At 38.9% G+C, this 23,650-nt stretch overlaps 1 protein-coding gene across 1 annotated transcript in view; it reads right to left on the bottom strand.

The window, feature by feature from the left end:
• Catsperb (cation channel sperm associated auxiliary subunit beta) overlaps positions 1-23,650 on the bottom strand; it is a 171,255-nt gene that overhangs the window by 77,153 nt on the left and 70,452 nt on the right. Inside the window, exons 10-16 of the mRNA XM_021201432.1 lie at positions 21,898-21,964; positions 20,997-21,043; positions 20,279-20,428; positions 19,018-19,176; positions 12,974-13,118; positions 2,391-2,545; positions 1,566-1,585 (exon numbers count right to left, since the gene is read on the bottom strand). Of these exons, the coding sequence (XP_021057091.1) occupies positions 1,566-1,585; positions 2,391-2,545; positions 12,974-13,118; positions 19,018-19,176; positions 20,279-20,428; positions 20,997-21,043; positions 21,898-21,964 (743 nt within the window). The remainder of the gene's footprint in view (positions 1-1,565; positions 1,586-2,390; positions 2,546-12,973; positions 13,119-19,017; positions 19,177-20,278; positions 20,429-20,996; positions 21,044-21,897; positions 21,965-23,650) is intronic.

Below are 23,650 nucleotides of genomic sequence, written 5' to 3'. Positions count from 1 at the left end.
TCTTCTGCACCTGAGATTCTCTCTTCCATCTCTTGTATTCTGTTGCTGATGCTTGCATCTATCGTTCCTGATTTCTTTCCTAGGGTTTCTATTTCCATAGTTGTGTCCCTATGGGTTTTCTTTATTGTTTCTACTTCCATTTTTAGATCCTGGATGGTTTAGTTCAATTCCGTCTCCTTTTGGTAGCGTTTGGTAGCGTTTTCCTGTAACTCTTTAAGGGATCTTTGTGTTTCCACTTTAAAGTCTTCTATCTACCTGTGATTTCCAGTATTTCCTTCTTAAAATCCTCCACCATCATCATGAGAAGTGACTTTATATCCATGTCCTGCTTTTCTGGTGTGATGGTGTATCCAGGACTTGCTATGGTGGAAGAGTTCGGTTCTGATGATGCCAAGTAACCTTGGTTTCTGTTGCTTCTGTTCTTATGCTCGCCTCCTGCAATCTGATTATCTCTAGTGCTTGCTGCCCTCAATATATCTGATTGTAGCCTATCCTTCCTATAATCCCAGTTGATTCAGGACTTCTCAGAGTCCTCTAGGGACCTTGGTGGTATCCGTAGACTCCATGCCCTAGGTGACCCGGTGCTGGCACAGACTGGAAGGGACTTTTGCCCCTGGTCATGCCAGTTCTCTGCTTCCCTAGTGCTGTCTCAGGTTCCATGTGCTATTGGATTGGAGCAGATGTTGTGTTCCACTTACCAGTGATCCTAAGATTGCTTGGGCAGTCCTCTAGGGACCATGGGGGTGCCTGCCCACTCCATGCCCTAAGTGACCCCCCCTATAGTTTCTCCATCTAAACAAATTCAAATTTCACTGAAGGGAACTAAGCCACTATCTGCAAAACAGTGATGTTAGTGAAATTCTGAGGATTGCTTTTTTTGGTTATGTATAGCAGATTGTTCACATCATGTACTTTGTACATTTGCAGAATCCAGAGCCCAGACTCCAGGTACATGGTAGCATTCCTTTCTCATGGCATTCCTGTTTTCTTTGTATGTTCATCTCAGACAGAGGATTCTAAAACACTTTTTTCTTATTCTATAGCCCTAGATTGGTATATGGATAGATTATTTAACTAATATGTATCTTTGTTTACTTTCTTGTGCTGACCATAAGCAACTTGGGGAAGGAAATAATTTTTCAGATTATATCTATTACAGCATGAGGGGAAATTAAGAAAATAACTTTTGTTAGGAGCAGAGGCCGTGTAAGCATGATTCTAGATGTGACTGCCCACTTTAATCATTAATCAAGAAAATGACTCAAAGACCTGACTCCAAGCCAGTCTGATGTAGGCAATTCCTCAAGTGGCATTCCTCTTCCCAGAAGGTTTGTGTCAAATTGACAGAACCAAACCAGCATAGTGTGCATATACATACAAGATATATGTACCTACTGCTTTTAGAGGTCTTAAAGATATATTGGATATTCTGAAGCTATAGTTATAGATGGTTGTGAGTCACTCTGTGAGTAAGTACCAAATTCTGGCCTTCTAGGAGAATGGCAAATGCTCTTAGGCACAAAATTGCCTAGGAGAATGGCAAATGCTCTTAGGCACAAAATTACCTCTTGAGGCCTGGACTGACCTAGAAAGAGATCCATCCTTCTCGAAATGCTCTTTCAGACAAATGAAACACATCTTAATCTTGGCTGTTTAGTTGATGAGTGCTCATTTTTATGTCTATGTGCCAGTAATAATTTTCTTCAGTCCTCTCTCTCTGTCTCTGTCTCTGTCTCTCAACATTATATAATACAATCATTGAAATTTTGTATCTATTATTATCTGTGAAGGACTGGAAAGCTCTGCTCTATGTTGGCATTAAACAAGGAACATAGAAAATAAACTCCACTGTGACCCGAATAGCTTGTAACAGATCAGTTTTAGATGGTTTGCTGTTCTGCTGGGAAACCTTGTATGATGATAACTGGAGGGCGCCTGTGAGGCTTAGAGATTTTGTAAGTGTTCAGTGTTGTGTATAAAATTTTCCTCTACCAAAGAATGTTTGTCCTGATGGATCTAAAGTTATGGCTCAGCTCTTTGGAGCACACACTTGCTCTTTGCAATGGACCTGAATTTGATTCTCAGGTACCCTGCCAAGTGGCTTGCAACTGCCTGACTTCACATTCATGGCAGACTCAGCACGCCTAACACAAACACCTGTACTTATATGCACACACATATAATTTAAAAACCTTAAAAGAGATGTATTATGGAAAATACCCTCTCAAAATACATGCAAATAAATGAACAAATGAAAAGCCCAAAACAACAGCAACAAAAAACCCCAACCAACTAACCAAATAAACAAAAGAAAACACACTCTCATTAATGTTCACATAGAATGTGCCATCTGTTCTCAAAAGAAGGCAGTTTCAACACATGTTACTGACCTTTCCAAAAATACTGTTAGAACTTCCATACCCTAAAAGTTTTGAACCAGCGTCAAAGTTTTGTGGAGTCAGTTTGTGTATGTATCCCAATTGATCATAGTACAATGTGAAAATGATATCATTTATAATCCCCAGTTCAACATATGTAGTTAAGCCTGTTAGGAAATAAATAGAACCCTGTTGTTACTGATATACTACACTAGAAGAAATTTTATATTATACCTATGAAAATTTGTTTAAATTAGGGGTGGGAGTAGGGCTCTGAGACCACTAAAGTAGTGAAATACATGCTACTCTGTGTTACATCCTTGGAAAGTCTTCTGCAGTTCCACTTAATTATAGCTCATGTTCACTAAAGTAGGGGGTGGTAAAGAACAAAGGGTTTGTCTAATCAACGGATATGGAAGGCAGGTGTCTTGTTACCCTAGTGGTGTTTCCTCTTCCTGAAGCTATCAAATTAGATTTCTGCCTAGGTAGAAACCATGAGAAAAGCTTAGGCTGGCAAGAATAGTCAGTAGTTACCACTATGATATTGATACCAAAGAGAGTGAGTTGCATATTATTTAAGGCAAAAAATTCTAGGAGATCATCAAGTCAGGTTCAACTTGATTTCTGTGTCCTATAACCAAAGTGTTTTGTGTTCTCAGAAAGAGTGTTTCACTGTCTAGCTATGGTAGGCCTAGAGCAATGGTAATGCCCTGTGTTGTTATGGGACTGTTGTGCTTCTTGCTGACCATTGACTTACTCACAAGGTGTTGTCCCAAGCCCAGCACTAAGATTTTGCTTTAATATCCAATGATTCTGGGAAGAGAGGGTACCTGCACACAAGTTCCTTTTTAAAAACTGTATTTAAAATTAACTTGCAAAGTACTGCTCCCTTGTCTTTCAAACTCCCATTTCTACTTACACCTTTAACCTCCAGTATTCCTCCACTTCTCCATTCATATCACATCTTCTACTATCTCCACACCCTTTAATTCCCACTCCTTTTCTAGATTCCTGATCTTGCAGAGATTACAAGTAAAACACAAATCTGACCTTTGAAGGTTAGACCCAGAACATGTGGAATTATCTTTAAGGCATGGGTAACTACATATAGTATAACATTTTCTTGTTCCCCCTATTTTCCTGAATATCACAGGAAGAGATGTTACTTAATAGCAACGAGAAGGGAGGGAGGGGAGAAAGAGAGGGAGCAGAAGGAGGGAGAAAGGTGGTGGTTGTGGGTGTGTATAGTGGTAGTGGTACATGTATGGAAGTTCCCCATAAACAATCTTAGAGAGAGAGGCCACAAAGAAAAAGAGCTAGACACAGGTGAAGACAGAACAAGTCTGAGTATGAGAAGGATCCAGAAGATTTGAACATATTGCCAAAGTTTATATGAGGCCAAGCAAAGCAACTCAGTCAGAAGCTGAGAGAAGACAGATTAAAAGAGTAAGCTTGGAAGATTAGATGATGTACAAAGGCTTCCAGGCCTAGGACTAGGGCTAGTTAGAACAGACACCACAAAATGACAACCTACAAAATGAGCAAAGACCTTCACCAAATCTATATCTGACTGAGGGCTGATATTCAAAATACACAAAGAACTCAAGAAACTAGGTAGCCACCAACCAAACAACCCAATTAAAAAATGAGGTACAGAGCTAAACAGAATTCTCAACAGACTAATCTCTAATGGCTGAGAGGCACTTAAAGACATGTTCAACACTCTTATTTATCAGGGAAATACAAATAAAAACAACTCTGAAATTCTATCAGAAATAGGGTGACTAAGTTCAAAACTCAAGAGACAGCTCATGCTTGCAAGGGCATGAAGCAAGGGGAACACTCCCCCATTGCTGGTATAAGTGAAAACTTGTACAACCACTTTAGAAAGCAATATGGCGGTCGGGCAGTGGTGGCACACGCCTTTAATCCCAGCACTTGGGAGGCAGAGGCAGGTGGATTTCTGAGTTTGAGGCCAGCCTGGTCTACAGAGTGAGTTCCAGGACAGCCAGGGCTATACAGAGAAACCCTGTCTCAAAAAACCAAAAAAAAAAAAAAGAAAGAAAAGAAAANAAAANNAAAGAAAGAAAGAAAGAAAGAAAGAAAGAAAGAAAGAAAGAAAGAAAGAAAGAAAGAAAGAAAGAAATATGGCATGTTATCAGGAAACTGGGAATTCATTTGCTTCAAGACCCAGCTATACCAGCCCTGGGCATATACTCAAAAAAATGTTCCTACATATCACTAAGAGACTTGTTCAACTATGTTCACAGCAGTTTTATTTGTAATAGACAAAAACTGGAAACAATCTAGATGTCCCCAAACTGAAGAATGGAAAAAGAAGCTGTTTTACATTTGCATAATGGAGTATGACTAAGCTATGAAAAACAATGACAGTATGAAATTTGCAGGCAAATGAGTGTACTAGGAAATATCCTGAGGTATACCAGACCCAGAAAGATAAACATGGTATGTACTCACAAGTGGATATTAGCTCTAAAATAAATGATAAGAATATTACAATCCACAGACACTAAGAAGCTATATAACAAGAGGGCTTAAGTTGAACAGGGCATGTGAATCTCTTGAGAAGGAGAAACAGTAGACATCGCAGGCAGATGGGAGAGGGGACTGGAAAAGGGAAGGGATGGGGAGTGGAACAGGAACAGGAGTTATCAGGTAGGAGAAGGATGATGGGAGAGAGTACTATAAGAGACAACTGGGAGGGGGCAGGCATCTCTCAGATGAGCTAGAAACCCAGGACTATAGAAATTTCCAGGAACTGATGAGAGTGACATAGCTAAGACTCCTAGTGAAGGGAGATGTGAATTCTGAACTGGTCATCTTCTGGAACCAGACAAGACTTCCATTGGAGAGGTTAGGAAACCAACACAGGCACACACCTTCCCTCTTCAATTTGTTCTGCCTACAAGATGGGCTAGTGTAAAGGTGGCCAACCAAGGACTGGTCCAGTATGAGACTCATGCCATGAGAGGGAGTCCATGCCTGACATTGCCTGGAAGGCTGGGAAACAGAGGCTAGATTGCCCAGAGACTCACAGTAGAATCAAACATGAATGGAAAAGAAATACATGAAATGATTCCTAATTCTAGTCTGCTATACTCATATATTAGCATCTAGCCCATTTGTTATAAGAGATGTTTTACCTAGCAACTGATCAAAACAGATGTACACACCCAGAGCCCCACACTAGGTGGAGCGTGGGGTATCCTGCAAAAGAAGGGGAAGAAGAATTGGAAGAATCAGAGGAGTCAAAGACACCATAGGAAAACTCAGAGAAACAAATACCCAAGGCCCATAGGGGCTCAGATACTGAATTGCCAACCAGAGAGTCTGCATGGGCCTGACATAGGCTCTCTGCACATATGTTACAGTGTGTAGTTTTTTTGTCTCCTGGGACTCCTAACAGTGGGTGCAGGAACTGTCTCTGGCTCTGTTTCCTGCCTTTAAGACCCTTTACTCCTTTTGTGTTGCCTTGCCTTGTTTCAATAGGAGAGGCGCTACCTAGTCTTACTGTAACTTGCTATTCCATGGCTGGCGATATCCGTTACCCTTTTCTGAACAGAAACTGAGGAGGAATGGATGAGTAGAAGGGGAAGAGGGGAATTAGTGGGGAAGGGGATAGGCAAGAGGAGGGAGGGGAACTGCTGTTGAGGTGTAAAATGAATAATAATTTTTAAAAAACCACAATGTTTCTAGGAGATAAAAATCAGGAAAGGGAGAAGTTGCAGTATTCCAATTTGAAGATGATATGAACATTATTCTCTGTCTGTCTCTGTGTCTCCTTGTCTCTGTCTCTCTCACCTAAATATTATAATGTGTACTTTCCACAATTCATAAACACTTTTAGAAAAGTAGCAAGATATAAAATCAACACACAAATTCACTAGCCTTCCTATATACAAATGACAAGTACACTGGGGAAGAAAATCAGATCTTTCACAATAACACCTTTCACAACAGCATCACATTAGAAAATATCTTAGAATAACTCTATCCAAGCAAGTGAAAAACTTGTAGAATAAAAATTTTATCACTGAAAAAGGGAATTCAAAAAGACATCAACAGATGGAAAGATCTTCCATGCTCTTGAATTAATACTACATAAATTGCTATCCTACCAAAAGAAATCTACAGATTCAATGGAATCCCAATTAAAATTCCAGTATAAATTCCTCATAGACAATGAAAACTATCAATCTTCAATTTCATATAGAAACACACAAGCACAAAAACAACAAGACAACCAAATAAAAAAGGGTACATAACTAAACAGAGTTCTCAAAAGATGAAACACAAATGACTGAGAAGACATTTAAACATGTTCAACATCTTAGTCACCAATGAAATACAAATTAAAACAACTTTGAGATTTCATCTTACAGCAGTCAGAATGGCCAATGGCAGACTTTATATTTTATTACATGGATACTTGTTTGTCCATAGTCATTGCTACTCTATCCTTACTAGCTAGGACATGAAAACAACCCAAATGCCATTCAACTGACAAGTTGATAATAAAAATGTAACTATACACTATGGAATATCACTTAGATATAGTGAAAATAAAGTAAAATTTTCAGGTAACTGGTAGGAAGTCAAAAAAAATATTGTGTGAGAGGTAACTCAGACTCTTAAAGGCAGCTGCATGTTATTACTCATCTATGATTCCTAACTCCAAAGTTCAAATATCAGTAGACTACCTGAAATAATTAAATTCATGAATGTGGAAAGTAGAAAGAGAACATGAAGAAGAGCAATAGACTGAGGAATAGCAAGGTAGAAGTGATTTGAAGGAGAAAAAAACAGAAGCACATTATTTGGGATGAGTGATAAAGCCAATACAGAAGGAGAAAAGATAAGTACAATAACATTACAGATGTCTGAAAAAGTCATAGGAATAATATTATCTTTTGCAAAATTGTGCATGTATGTGTGCATGTGTGTGTGTGTGTGTGTGTGTGTGTGTGTGTGTGTGTGTAGGTGTACTTTCTAAACTGAAATTTTATCACCTTGGCTGATAATACTCCAAGAGCCATAAACTTTCTAACAAAATTCTGAGTATTAGGCATGAAAAACTCACTTTCAATTTGTTGGTTTGTGTAAATCCAAAAATTTCATAAGCATTATAGCCTAATGTTTCTACCCTGGTGTAATGGACTTTTGATCCAACTACATGACTGCTCTGGCAAGGGATCATGTCTAAGGACCTTGGATTTTGTGATCTGGCTGGAATGCAGACACTCCACACACCTTTAATCCCTCTGGCTGGAGTACAGACACACCCTGAGTATAAACCTTTAATGACTAACAAAGACTTCTAATTCAAAGTGGACAAAGTAAAGATTGAGAGAAAGATTTCACAGAATGAGTCAGAGGTTGGATATGCCAAACTCTAACAAGAACAGCACTGGAAAGAGGCCACTTAACAAGGCAGTACAGATTGCCCTGTTGGTCTGCACCTCTACCTGCATCCCTGGCAGATCAGGACTGGAAAACACCTTCAACTAAATCATAGTAGAAGACTTCCCTAGTGTAAAGGAAGAGATAGCCATAAACATTCAAGAAGCCTACAGAACTCCAAATAGATTGGACCAGAAAAGAAATTCCTTGCATCACATAATAATCAAAACACCAAGTGCACTAAACAAAGAAGGATATTAAAAGCTTTAAGAGAAAAGGGCTAAGTAACATATGAAGACAGAACTATTAGAATTAAACCAGACTTGTCAAAAGAGACACAAAAAGCCAGAAGACCTAAGAAAGATGTCATGCAGAACCTAAGAGACCACAGATGCCCAGCCCAGGCTACTATTCCCAGCAAATCTCTCAATCACCATAGATGGAGAAACCAAGATATTCCGTGATCAAACCAAATTTAAACAATATCTTTCTACTACTCTATCCCTACATAGGATACTAGAAGGAGAACCCCAACACAAGGAGGGGAGTATACCCGAAAAACATAAGAAATTTATCAACTCACAACAAACCCCAAAGAAGAGAATCACACACATATAATATCACCTCTAACAACAACAAAAAATAACAGGAACTAATAATCATTGACCTTTACTATCAACTTCAACACACTCAATTTTCCAATAAAAAGACATAGGCTAAAAGACTGTATGTGCAAACAGGATCCATCATTTTGCATAATTCAAAAAACATACCTCACCAACAATGACAGATATTGCCTCGGAGTGAAGGGTTACCACAAACTTTTCCAAGCAAAAGGTCCCAAGAAACAAACTGGAGTTGCCATCCTAATATCCAATAAAATATACTTTGAACCAAAAGTAATCAAAATAGATGGGGAAGGACACTACTTCATACTCAAAATACAAATCCATTAAAAGAAGTCTTAATTCTGAACATCTATGCCCCAAATGCAAGGACACACATATTTATAAAAGAAACTTTATTAAAACTCAAAACACACATGAAACCTCACACAAAAATAGTGGGGACTTCAACATCCCACTCTCACTAATAGACAAGTCATTGAAACTGAAACTAAACACTCAGTGAAACTAACCGATGCAATCGACCAAATGATTTAACAGATATCTACAGAACATTTCACCCTAAAACAAAAGAATACACCTTTTTCTCACCACCTCATGGAACTTTCTCCAAAACTGACCATATAATGGGACACAAAACAAGCCTCAACAGACAGAAGAAGATTGAAATAATCCCATGCATTCAATTAGGTCACAACGGAGTAAGATTAGACATCAGTGAAAACAAAAACAATAGAGTACTCACATACTAATAGAAACTCAGTGATGATGGGGTCATGGAAGAAATAAAGAAAGCAATTAAAGACTTTAGAATTCAATGAAAATGAAGGCACAGGATACCCCAAATGTATGGGATACAATGAAGGCAGTGTTAACAGGAAAATTCATAGCACTAGTACCTTCACGAAGAAACTGGAGACATCCTATACTAGCAACTTAACACTACACCTGAATGCTCTAGAACAAAAAGAAGAAAACACGCCCAAGAGTAGACACCAGGAAATTAAAAAAAAAAAAACAAAAAACTCATGATTGAAATTAACCAATTAGGAACAAAGAAAATGTTACAAAGAGAAAAAACCCTAAGAACTGGTTCTTTGAGAAAATTAACAAGATAGATAAACTCCTAGCCAAACTAACCAAATGGCACAGAGACAGTATCCAAAAAACAAAATCAGAAATGACAAGGAAGACATAACAGAAAGTGGGGAAATTAAAAAATGTATCAGAACATACTATAAAAGCTTATACTCAACAAACCTGGAAAATCATGATGAATTGGATAATTTTCTAGACAAGATACCACATACCAAAGTTAAATCAAGAGCAAGTAAACTATCTAAACAGTCCCATAAGCCCTAAGAAATTATAAGTAGTCATTAAAATCCTCCCAAGACCAGATGGTTTTAGTGCAGAACTCTAAAGACCTTCAAAGAAGAACTAATGCCAATATCCCTCAAACTGTTCCACAAAATAGAAACAGAAGGAAAACTACCTAAGTCATTCTATGAAGTGATAGTTATTCTGATACCTAAACCACACAAAGACCCAACAAAGAAAAGAGAACTTCAAGCCAACTTCACATATTACTATCAATGCAAAAATACTCAATAAAAGCCTCGTAAACTGAATCCAAGAACACGTCAAAACCATCATTCACTATAATCAAGTAGGCTTCATTTCAGGGATGCAGGGATGGTTTGTAATAGGAAAGTCATCAATGTAAACCTAAAGAGAAGGCCTCCAATAGATAGACAATCACCCCAGAGGATGAGTAGGGATACCAACTCACCTTCAACATTTGTGACCTAGAATTGTTCCTCCTGTCTAAAAGAAATGCAGAAACAAAAATGGAGCTGAGACTGAATGAATGGGTGAACAATGACTAGCCCAACTTAGGATCCATCCCATTGGCGGGCACCAAACTCTGTGACACTAGATTTGATGCTATGTTGTGCATATAGTCATGACCCTAGCATAGCTGTCCAAGAGAGGCTCTACAAGCAGCTGACTGAGATAGATGCAGACACATGTAGACGACCTTTGGTCTGAGGTCGGGGTCTCCTGTGGAAGAGTTGGGGGAAGAAATGAAGGGGAAGACAACCCCAAAGGAAGACCAACCGTATCAACTAATCCAGACCCCTAGGAGATCCTAGGAACTAAGCCACCAACAGTTAGCATAACTGGGCTGGTCTGAGGCTCCGGTACATATGGAGCACAGGACTGCCTTGTCTGCTCTCAGGGGGAGAGGCTGTGCCTAATCCTATAGAGACTTGATGCCCCAGGGAAGGGTGATGCCCCAGAAAGACAGTGGCAAAGGGGAACATGGTAAAGAAAACTAAGAGGGGGGACTGGTACAGGGGCAACATATGAGGTGTAAATAAATAAAATTAATTTTTAAAAAGGAGGCAGTGCAAAGAAAGAAGAGAGGGAGAGAGGAGAGGGGTTGGGGGGATAGGACACGGTTTTACCAGAGTTTTACAGAGAAGGGTTTCAGGTGAAGACAGAACTAGCTAGAGAATAAGAACAGCAGGAAGATTAGAACAGACTGCCAGAGTGAGTTTGAGGCCAAGCAGAACAATACAGTCAGAATCTGAATACAGTCAGAATCTGAGAGAGGCCAATTTGAATGAGTCAGCTTGGATAAGAGTTTGGGCCAGAACAGCTGAGTTGAACCAGCAAACAAGTCTTCAGAAAGAGCTAGAAAGGGTGAGCTTTCTTAGCAGTATGCCTCTTAGGTGACAATTACATCTGGAAAATAAAAGTGACTTTTGCATCCTTGGTTGTCTCCCAGAGCTTCTGTGCTGAAGTCACCACATATTTTAAACAGTGGAACATGCTGTGTCTGACTTGAAAGCCTCCTTGCTTGGTTACTAACTTTCAGAGTACCAGATGGTGCTATGCAAACTTTTAAGGGCAGAAATAAGCCAATAGTTCTACACAGCTATCAAACCTATGAACTACAACAATTACCAGCATACATGATAATCCTAAATGTGCAATAGTGGCATACATAAGTTGGTGGTAACCAACAGCTCTCTTACTGGTCTCAACAAGAGGGAAATGAAAACTTGTATAGGAAACCTAGCTAAGTACTCTGGGTTTCTGAGTTCATGGAGCTTGGGTGAGAATTTATAACTAGCACTCCACCAAACCAACATAGCTCATAACTTCATTCTAAATATTTGTCCTTATATCCACAGTTAAACGAAGCTTCGACTCCTCATCAAAGAAATTTCCCTTTTCAGTAGACAGCCATTACAGAAAGCACAAAAGTCAGAGAAGAGATCATGTGGTGCCCAGCTGCACGTGATACAGGGATAATACAACCACTACACCTAATTCTCAGATCACATTGTGGAGGAGTGGGAAGAAAGACTGTAAGAGCCAGAACAGGAAGTCAAGATCTATCCAGTGTGTATCCACTAGAAATATCAGGGGTGATATACCTATATGACTCTCAAAACAAGACCTGAGCAAACAATCAACAGGCATGATGACATGAGAAAAGGAAACATCACAGGCCCCAACACAAGGTAAAGAACTAGAGAAAAGTGATAACTGCTAAGAGGAGGAGAAATAGTCTTAACCAGGGAAGAGCAGCATGATATAATTGCCAATATCAAGTGGTCAGCATTGAAATAATTTACATTCTGGTAACATTATATTACATTATATATTGTTATATTGTATACACACATATGGACTAAACAGATAGTGTGCCTATATATATATATATATATATATATATATATATATATATATATATATGTATTTTACAATACAATACTTATATAAAAGCTGTGAGTTTGAGAAAAAGTGGAAGGACATATTGGAGCAGTTGGAGAGAAGAAAGGGAAGGGGAAATTATGTAATCATACTTTAATTAATAATTATTAGCAAAATGGAAATACTAATTCACTACAAGAAAGTTTTAAAACTCAATGATAGAATGACAAAATGAAATGCAGATTGCAGAGATGCAGAAATACCAGGACCATGCCCTTCATGATTCAGGTATTGAGTCTGGCTGACAGCCTTCAAATGTATTGGAAAGGAGCTGGCAATAGTAGGTTTGGGTCAATCACCATGAGATTTTCTTTCATTGTGCAACAAGCCAATAGCCTTGTGATCAAAAAACTGTAAGATGGAGACCAAACTATCTTTAATATGGCATCATCTCTTAGGTTTCTGTGACCTAAACTGTATCTACTTTAAGAGCAAAAGCAAAGAAAAATCACCTTTTGTCATTGTGGTTGTGAGTATTGCATGACACGCTGTCTATAACATGTGGGACACAATTGTATCTCCACTGTGACATCTGTTATTTGGTTGGAGAGGGAAACAGTACTGGATACACAGCATGCTTGTGAAGGGTTCCTCTTTATTATGGCTGCTCAGATGATCTGTCTCTGGAGATCCAACCAATCCATTACCCACGGTTTCAGACCTTATTGTCAGTTGATTAATACAACATATTTTCGAACAGCTTACCTTTCTGACCCACATGTAAAATGAACAAACAACATCAAATAGAAAATTCCTCACCTGCCTTGGTCGCCAAAATCCTTCCATCTTCTACAATAAAAACAATATCTGAAGTATAAAAGCTATGAGAAGTTTTTCTTACATGGTGTGAGAATAAGTTACACAGCATTTGAAAAGTATTGCCACCATCCATTGAAAGCCATATCTAAAGGAATAAAAAGATAACACCTCACTAAGAACTGTCTCTAACCCTCAAATTACTTATAAGCCTGATCTCCCTACAAAAAAAATAAGCAGTACTATTTTCCTCACATCTCTGTGTCCATCATGAACCCAGGTTCACACCAACTACTTTCTCACTCACCATATGATTTATCTTTCCAGTGTTTGTATTGTCAAAGGTAATTAGTTCAAGTAAGTGGTTGAGAGAGGTATCTTATTGCATTCTTCTTCTCTCAGTGTGTGTGTGTGTGTGTGTGTGTGTGTGTGTGTGTGTGTGTGTGCATGTGTCTTGCATGAACATGTATGGGTGCATGTGTAAGAAGTCTACAGGAAGAAATTGGGTGAATTACTCTTGTGTTCTCTGCCTTATTGAAATAGAGTCTTTTATTGAACAAGAACTTTATTTTTTTGGTCATACTGTCTGGCCAGTGAGCTTTTGGAATCTGTGTGTTTCTGCTTCCCAACGTTGGGGTTTATAGATTTGCACAGTCATGCTCAGCCTTTTACACTGCTTTTGGGAGTTTGAACTTAGGTCCTCATGTTTTCAGAGCAAGTGATTTTACCAACTGAGCCATCTTCCCAGCCCCACATACTGCATTTCTGATTTGTATTTTCCTGGAACTTGGGAATTATAGCATCTCTTCACATGATTATTTGTTTTTATTTTCATTTAAATGATGTGCCTCTTTGTTTCATTTCTAACATTATTAGATTTTCCCTTTGAAAGTACTTTGTATGAATTCTTTCTTAAATTTTTATCAGATATTTTCTTCATTTACATTTCAAATGCTATCCCAAAAGTACCCCATACCCTCCCCCACACCCTGTTCCCCTCCCCACCCATTCCCACTACTTAACACTGGCCTTCCCCTGTGCTGGGTCATATAAAGTTTGCAAGACCAAGGGCCTCTCCTCCCAATGATGGCCGAGTTGGCCATCTTCTCCTACATATGCAGCTAGAGACACAAGCTCTGGGGGTACTGGTTAGTTCATATTGTTGTTCCTCCTATAGGGTTGCAGACCCCTTCAGCTCCTTGGGTAATCTCTCTAGCTCCTCCATTGGGGGCCCTATGTTCCATTCAATAGATGACTGTGAGCATCCACTTCTGTATTTGCCAGGTAGGCACTGGCATAGCCTCACAAGAGACAGCTCTATCAGGGTCCTTTCAGCAAAAATATTGCTGGAATATGCAATAGTGTCTGGGTTTGGTGGCTATTTATGGGATGGATCCCCAGNTGGGGCAGTCTCTGGATGGTCCTTCCTTCTGTCTCAGCTCTAAACTTTGTCTTTGTAATTCTCTCCATTAGTATTTTGCTCCCCATTCTAAGAAGGAATGAAGTATCCACACTTTGATCTTCCTTCTTCTTGAGCTTCATGAGTTTTGTAAATTTTATCTTGGTCATTCTAAGTTTCTGAGATAATATCCCCTTATCAGTGTGAGTACATATCATGTTAGTTCTTTTGTGATTGCGTTACTTCACTCGGGATGATATCCTTCCGATCCATCTATTTGCCTAAGAATTTCATAAATTTATTGTTTTCAGCTTTTTATACACTAATCCAGAATCATATACATGGTACCATATTATATATTCCTAATAAAATTCCATTATAAAAAAATTTATTGTTTTTAACAGCTGAGTAGTACTCCATTGTGTAAATGTAACACATTTTCTGTATCCATTCCTTTGTTGAGGGACATCTGGGTTCTTTCCAGCTATTGGATATTATAAATAAGGCTGCTATGAACATAGTGGGGAATGTGTCCTTATTCTTTGTATGAAATCTTTCAATATTGGTTTTCTTTGTTTTTTTTGGGATTTATTTATTTATTTATTTATTTATTTATTTATTTATTTATTTTGGCTTTCGAGACAGGGTTCCTCTGTGTGGCCCTGGATGTTCTAGAACTCACTCTGTAGACCAGGGGCTGGCCTCTAACTCAGAAAACCACCAGCCTATGCCTCCCAATATTGTTATTTTTAATTCTCCCCTCTCCATTGTATTCCTTAAACATTGTAGGGTCTATAATGCATTTTGTCTCTCCAAGCTGGGACTAGTAGTACAGTTCTATGATATTAATACTTGGGAGACTGAGGCATGAAGGGAGGCTGGTTCTGATGCTAAGACCCTGTTCCCCAATTGGTTCTTGATTTATTAGTAAAGAAGCCAGAGGCTTATTGCTGGGCAGAAGGTACAGGTGGCACTTCTAGGTTCCAGGAAGATAGTCAGTCACAAGGAAGGAGAGAGGAAGGAGTTTCTGTCATGCTTTGGAGGTAAAAGAACACAGCCACCATGTGAGGTCTCACAGGGGCTGTGGCCTGTGGCCATGACTAGGCAGGTGGCCAGGCATGTTTGACAGGGGCTAGGTGGGACTAGTCAGTGAAGTTCAGGGCAGGTGGACAGATGGAGATAGTAGGCTGGTAAGGGCATGCTTTTCCAGGTGGGAGATATCAGCACCCAGCAATTGTGCCAAGAAGGTAAGTTGTAAAGGAACAATCTGTATGCATGTCATTTGTCCAAGGATAAAATGGAAGCCAGACTGGGGCTGGTAGCACAGCTGATCCCAGAGCTAAGGCAGTAGCATATAACTACATGCAACAGTGGCAGGTAGGGTCTACATAGTAAGGTCCACAACAGGCTGGGCCAGAGTGTAAGACTCTGTCTCAAGGAGAAACAAAATACACTCATGAAAAACTTCAATCATAGGGTCTTCTGGTAATATTCCTGACTTATATGCTTTTGAGTCATCAAATCACAGTATAGTAAGCTCTTCCAAAAGCAGTTTTCAATCCATAATACCAAGAATTCTAGAACAGAAGATAATGAAGTGGCTATGTTGGCAAAAAATGACAGGAAACTGTTAGATGAAATCTAAGAATTTGACGACATTTGTGTAATACAGAGAAAATAGCATGCAATATATATTGAGAAGAAGGCACGCCAAGGAATGTAAGATGCTTGCTTATAGAATTTGCAGAGCAGCAGGCCCTTGGCCTGAACTCTGCAGCTAGTCCCACAATACTTAGAGGAAGCTCCACTCACAGGCACTCTATCACTCTATCACACCCATGATCATAGGACCCAGGATCAGGAGGACACAACATCTGTCCCAACACCACCAGGAGTAACTAGGATCAGAGGGCTCCAAGGACACAGGAACCCAGCCCAACTAGTGTCACAGGTTCCTTCTGGTCTGGGCTGGTGCCCTGAGTAGACCTTGAACCCAAATTCTGCCAGTCCCACAACACTCAGAGGAAGTTCCACTCCCAGGCACTCCAACACACCCAGATCCCAAGATCCCAGGATCCCAGGGGCTTGGTCACACCAGGATCTCAGGGACCCAGGAGCTCTGATACATCCAGGATCTCAGGATTATAGGATCTCACAGTCACATGATCACAGAGACAGCTGGACTCTGAGGAGTTCTGACACAACTAGGATCACAGGAAGGAAAGATTCCAATCAGATATAGTGAGGACAGGTAGTACTAGCAATAACCAGATGGCAGGGAGGCAAGTACGAGATCATAAGCAACAGAATCCAAGCTTACTTGGCATCATCAGAACCCAATTTTCCCAAGATAGCAAGTCCTGGATATACCATCACACTGAGAAAGCAAGATTCAGATCTAAAATCATTTCTCATGATGATGATTAAGGACTTTAAGAAGGACAAAAGTTACTACTCTAAAGAAATACAAGAAAACACAGGTAAATAGCTAGAAGCCCTTAAAGAAGAAACACAAAAATCCCTTAAAGAATTACAGGAAAACAAAATCAAACAGATTAAGGAAATGAACAAAACCACCCAAGATGTATAAATGGAAATATAAACAATAAAGAAATCACAAAGGGAGACAGACATCCATGCAGTTAAAAAAAAAACCTAGGAAAGAGAAAAGGAGTCATAGATACAAAAATCAGCAACAGAATACAAGAGAAGGAAGAGAGAATCCCAGTTGCAGAAGATACTATAGAAAATATTGATACAAAAGTCAAAGAAAATGCAAAATGCAAAAATATCCTAACCGAAAACATCCAGGAAATCCAGGACACAATGAGAAGACCAAAACTATGGATAATAGGTGTAGATCAGAATGAAGATTTTCAACTTAAAATGGCCAGTAAATATCTTCAACAAAATTATAGAAGAAAACTTCCCTAACTTAAAGAAAGAGATGCCCATGAACATATAAGAAGCCTACAGAACTCCCAATAGACTGGACCAGAAAAGAAATGCCTTGCATCACATAATAGTCAAAACGTCAAGTTCACTAAATAAAGAAAGAGTATTAAAAGCAATAAGGGAAAAAGGTCAAGTAACATATAAAGGCAGACCTACCAGAATTACACTAGACTTCTCACCAGAGAGTATAAAAGCTAGAAAATCCTGGGAAGATCTCATACAGACTCTAAGAGAACACAAATGCCAGCCCAAGGCTATTATATCCAGCAAAACTCTCAATTACCATAGTTGGAGAACACAAGATATTCTATGAAAAAACCAATTTTACACAATATCTTTCCACAAATGCAGCCCTACAAGGGATAATACTCAAGAAAACTGGAAAACCTGGATGAAATGAACAATTTTCTAGACAGATACCATGTACCAAAGTTAAATCAGGATCAGATTAATGACCTAAACAGTCCCATATCCCCTAAAGAAATAGAAGCAGTCCATCCTTTCATCATAGCTCTAAATTTTGTCTCTGTACCTATATCCTTTCATGAGTATTTTGTTCCTTATTCTAAGGAGGAATGAAGTATCTACACGATGGTCATCCTTCTTGGTTTTCTAGTGTTTTGCATAATGTATCTTGGGTATTCTAAGTTTCTGGGCTAATATCCGCTTATCAGTGAGTGCATATCTAGTGACTTCTTTTGTGATTGGGTTACCTCACTAAGGATGATATCCTCCAGATACATCCATTTGCCCCATCCGAGAATCCATCCTATCACCAGCCACCAAACCTAGATACTAATGCACATGCCAGCAAGATTCTAATGAAGGAACCCTGACATAGCAGCCTCTTGTGAGGCTATGCCAGTGCCTGGCAAACACCGAAGTGGATGCTCACAGCCAGCTATTGGATGGAACACAGGGTCCCCAATGGAGGAGCTAGAGAAAGTACCCAAGGAGCTGAAGGGGGCTGCAACCCTGTAGGTGGAACAACAATATGAACTAACCAGTACCCCCTGAGCTTGTGTCTCTAGCTGCATATGTAGCAGAAGATGGCCTAATCGGCCATCACTGGGAAGAGAGGCCACTTGGTCTTGCAAGCTTTATATGACCCAGCACAAGGGAAGGACTGGACCAAGTAGTGGGAATGGGTGGGTAGGGGAGCAGGGGTGGAGGGGGTATAGGGAACTTTCGGGATAGCATTTGAAATGCAAATAAAGAAAATTAAAAAAATTAATAGAAGCAGTCATTAATAGTCTCCAAACACAAAAAAGTCCAGGACCAGATGGGTTTAGTGCAGAGTTCTATCAGACCTTCAAGGAAGACATAATTCCAACTCTCCTCAAACTATTCCACAAAATAGAAATAGAAGAACCACATGATCATATCATTAGATGCTGAGAAAGCATTTGACAAAAATCCAACACCCGTTCATGATAGATGTCTTAGAAAGATCAGCAATTCAAGGTGCCCCATGTCTCATTTTTAGCAGCCAGTTAACAAATTGAAAGGTTACAACCAACTCCTGACTACTAAGCTTAACACACAATACATAGTTGAGCATTTATTACTTACTTACTTACTTCTACCTGCTACATCACCTGAGTACTCCAGTTCCTCATGTATATAATCACACAGCCTACCAAAGTTGGACTACTACTCTTATTCCAAAAAAGGAAATTTTATGTCTGCTTACTTGACTGCCATAAACATACAGAAAGTGGCTTCTGGGATGGAATATCATTCCAAGGGGAAGAGTGAATGTTGAAGGAAAATGGAAACTAGGAAATTTTGGTCGAGGGCTTGGTTTCCCATCCTTGAGCATAGATACAGTGACATAGGTCTCTTTGGTATCCTAGATAAAGCAAAGGAAGACTTAAGATTTGTCCTCTTATTCTTTGTCCATATTATAATTTCTAGACTTTTCTATTATTTCAGTTTTAATTGAGACAAGGACATACCCATTATTAGAACAAAGATTTCAAAAAAAATTAAAAATCACTGATAACTCTACTCCACTACCTCAGCTATCAGGTTTATAGATGCTGAGATGTAACATAGGAAACTAAGGAATCTGCTCTAAACTAAAAGTAGAAAATTGGACTAAAGGACACCACCACATATTTCATCTCACAGCAGACCTATTCTCAGAAAAAAGATAGCAAATAATATCTACCCTAAATATTTTTTCAAGGGAAGTCTGAGAGTGATACATACACAGGCTTATGCTATCACTTTTTCCTCTCTTGTGGTTCTCCTGAAACTTATTTATCTACTAAAAAGAGGTTTTGTTTTTGTCTTTTTTTTTTCAAGGAAAACACCAGTTTAATCTAAAATATGTTCATTTCAGCACAGGCAGGCATGGTGGCAAATGCCTCTAATTCCAACCCTCGGGGTCAGAGGTAGGCATATCATGTGAGCTCAAGGACACATAGTATTACATAGTGAGACTTTGCCTTACAAATTTCAGCTGAAAAGCAGCTTATTTTAATGTTACGCTTAGGTTTAGAGGGGTGATATATGTGTCCCACTTAGGACTTAGTGTTGAACAGCCATTTGAAGAACCCTTGAGTTTTCTAACTGTTCTGAGAATAATTGTAATTAATAGTCATGGTTAAGGATTTATGCAACAATAAATTTACATCTGTGGCAATGGGTTCCTCTTCTTTGTCCATTTAAACTAGCCCTTTCAAAGAACTTTATATTTATGTGGAAAATATTCAGCTTATATTTCCCTGGAGAATGAGAAATGAACAATCAGAAAACAATTAGCATTGTGGCTTTCATTTTTATACATTTGACTGACAAATAAAAAGAAATGTTTAGGGGCAAGCTATTCCACAAATGATTTTATCAATTTCTATGCCAGAGATCATGAAAAAGTGGAAATGATGTCTGCTGAGATTAGTTTGTAGTGCTTGGTGACAGATAAACGCCCTCTGGGCTATAAGACTTACTTGCACATAGAAAAGATAAATTCCACTGTCCGTTTCTTGGTCAATAAGGAATGTTATCACACGTGGAATGGATCTTTCATTTTTATAAGTAGAAAATACACAAGGTAACCATTGAAGAAATGGTTCTTTACTGAAAAAACAAGAACTGGACTACAAAATAGAAAGAGAGAAAATTGTTTCTGGAACATAAATTGCAACTACGTACTGTAGAAAAACAAGCTAATGAATCATTATGTTCTTCTGACAAGCCACAAATAAATACATTTGTCCCCTCCACTTTTCTTATGCATGCACGCATGCATGGACACAGGCACATACACAGAATGACTCTTACTATGTGACCAATGGTATTCTAGATCTATGTAGCAAAGGTTAGTGTGCCTCCTCCTACTGATTTCTAGAATTACATGTCTGTGAAACTATGCATGGTTCAGAAATCATAGTTTAAATTTTTTAAATATCTATCCCTTTCTTCTGGGTGGATTTTATTTTTAGAAAACACTGAGAAGAAACTCTTCTCTGGTATGTAGCATTTGTCTAGAGATATTAGATATATTTAGCTTTATCAAAAGTAGGCATTTGCTATTAAGTATACAAGGAGACACCACTGGGGCTGGTTGTATTTCTGTGTGTTCAAGTACAAAATTGCAGCTCAAGAACAGTTCTCAAAATCATGCTTAACAAAATTAGCTACCTTTGAAAGTTTTCTATATCATACCTCACTGAGGGTCCTGTTTCTGTTGAAAGTGATAGTAACATAATCAACTGTAAAGTACAAAGGTGCAGAAATTAGGAACATCATCAATACTTTTTTTTTACTTGGGAAGTATTAGTGTTAATAGACCTGGCTACAAAAAAATGGCAATTTGTGTCATTTATTTAATGTATCTTTGGACACAGCTCTCTTGCAATTGGGCAGCAGTGCCACTCTCATTCATTTTTTTATTAGATATTTTGTTTATTTCATTTCAAATGTTATTCCCTTTCTTGGTTTCCCCAGTGAAAACCCCTATCCCATCCCCCTCCCCCTGCTCACCAACCCACCCAACTCCTGCTTCCTCAATGCCCCAGTGTAGGGGAATGCCAGGACTCTCACTCATTTTTATAAAAGTTGTCTCAGCATGTGGCTCATGGTAGCCTCATGTCTGCAGTGTTGTTTCTGTCTCTGAGTGGTAACGGAATGACATGTCTATACCACTAGTAAGCCTGGCTTTCTCATTTTTAGGGCATTAATTCATACATAATTGTTATCTTCACATTTTATTCAATTTTTTTTTTTTTTTTGGTTTTTCAAGACAGGGTTTCTCTGTGTAGCCTTGGCTGTCCTGAAACTCACTTTGTAGACCAGGCTAGCCTCAAACTCAGAAATCCGCCTGCCTCTGCCTCCCAAGTGCTGGGATTAAAGGCATGCACCACCACACCTGGCTTCAATTTTTTATATAATTATTTTTATTTGATCCTGCTTGTGGACGTTGTACATCGTGGTGCGGAGCCTAGTGCGCACCACGATGTACAACGTCCACAAGCAGTCCTTCACATTTTATTCAATTTTATATTTAATGCAGTTTATTTGATCGATAAATGTAATCTATAGTGATAAAAGTACATTTAAAATTTACCTTCAAAACTTTCTCTGTTTGCAAAACATTTTTCATTATACCACAGTTTTCCTCTGATATAGTCAACCTATAAAAATATAGAAATGAAAACATCAAGTGGGTCATATATAGAGAAATATGTTAAACGGAAGGAAACTTACTTTAAAATTCTAAAGTTTTAATCCTTTGTGGATGTGAAGTCAATTAAAAAAAATCTGTATGTATGTAAGACGTTGAAGACTAAAGCCAAGAAACAGCAATTACGTTGTCAAGCGTCCCTAGGAAAGAAACACAAAGGCACGATGGAGCTCTTGGCTGTGAAGTCTTTTTAAAGCACTCAGAAGCTGCTTAGGTCTTCACCACAGTTAGAACGGTGCATGTGTTTACTTCGTTGTTGTTGTTCCACATCTGCTGCAACAGGGCAGAAGGAACCTGCACAGAAGACTGATAATGGCAAGTAGCAGCAATATAAAGGCACTGGGAACTGACCATAAGAAAGAAATGGGACACAAGTAGAATTAATTTTGTTAAATATTAACTATAATAAGATGAGAAAGTTTGTTAGGGGAAGGTTTCAACTTTCCAGTTGCCGATATGTTTTTTTTAACATGTAGAACTTTTTTCCAATTTTTATTAGGTATTTACTTCATTTACATTTTAAACGCTATCCCCAAAGTCCCCTATACCCTCCTCCCTGTACCCCTACCCACGCACTCCCCCTTCTTGGCCCTGGCCTTCCCCTGTGCTGGGTCATATAAAGTTTGCAAGACCAAGGGGCCTCTCTTCCCAATGATAGCTGACTAGGCCATCTTCTGCTACATATGCAGCTATTTTTTTAATCCCCTAAACTAATCTGGCTATCTCTCAGCCAAAACCCCCAAGACACTTACACTTTATGGTTTTCTCTGTTCCACCTGTTTTCTTGTGATTTCTCCTGGACCTTCTCCTCATGACTGAATCTCCATTTCCTCTTGCTCACCCACTCCCCTGGCTGGGAGGAAGTTCAGCCCTACTCTCTCTCCTCTTCCATCACTGACTTTCCAGCTCTTATTGACAAATCAGAGAATAAATGGGGAACAATGTTTGTATTATGTTAAGCAGGAGATACTTAGAATAAACATTACAATGCCATGTGCAGTTTGCAACCACACATGGGTGCAGAGAAATCAGCAGTTGAATAATACAAGGATACTCTATACACAGGGCACAGTAATATTATGCCTACACCTCCCCCTTTTAATCCAATAAAAGGTTCTTTCTATTACAATAATGTAATTTACCTTTATGTATTTAGGAACCATGAAGAAAGTATTCTATTATTCATCCTATCTTGATGCATCAAAGTTCTATACCTAAATCAATTTCTATCATTATGACATGCATAGGCCTAAAAACATTTTCCTAAGTCCTAAACAATTTGAGCTTGATATAGACACTGATACTATCTAGTCTTCAACTGGATCAGAGATTTGAAAAGGAATAAATATTACCTGAATATACAGGAAGTGTGGGGAAGCAGCTTCCAAAACCATAAAAGTGACAGAGATAGCTGGCTGCCTGCACAGTCCCCCCGAAGTTTTCTATAACATGGGAACATCTATCTTCAGCCAAGAATATCTGATAGTACTAATGCTCATGCCAGCAAGATTCTGCTGAAGGGACCCTGATATAGCGGCCTCATGTGAGGCTATGCCAGTGCCTGGCAAACACCGAAGTGGATGCTCACAGCCAGCTATTGGATGGAACACAGGGTCCCCAATGGAGGAGCTAGAGA

This window comes from Mus pahari, chromosome 7 (genome assembly GCF_900095145.1).
Source record: "Mus pahari chromosome 7, PAHARI_EIJ_v1.1, whole genome shotgun sequence".
In the NCBI taxonomy this organism is placed as follows: Eukaryota; Metazoa; Chordata; class Mammalia; order Rodentia; family Muridae; genus Mus; species Mus pahari.
This window is presented reverse-complemented; position numbering and strand designations above follow the sequence as displayed.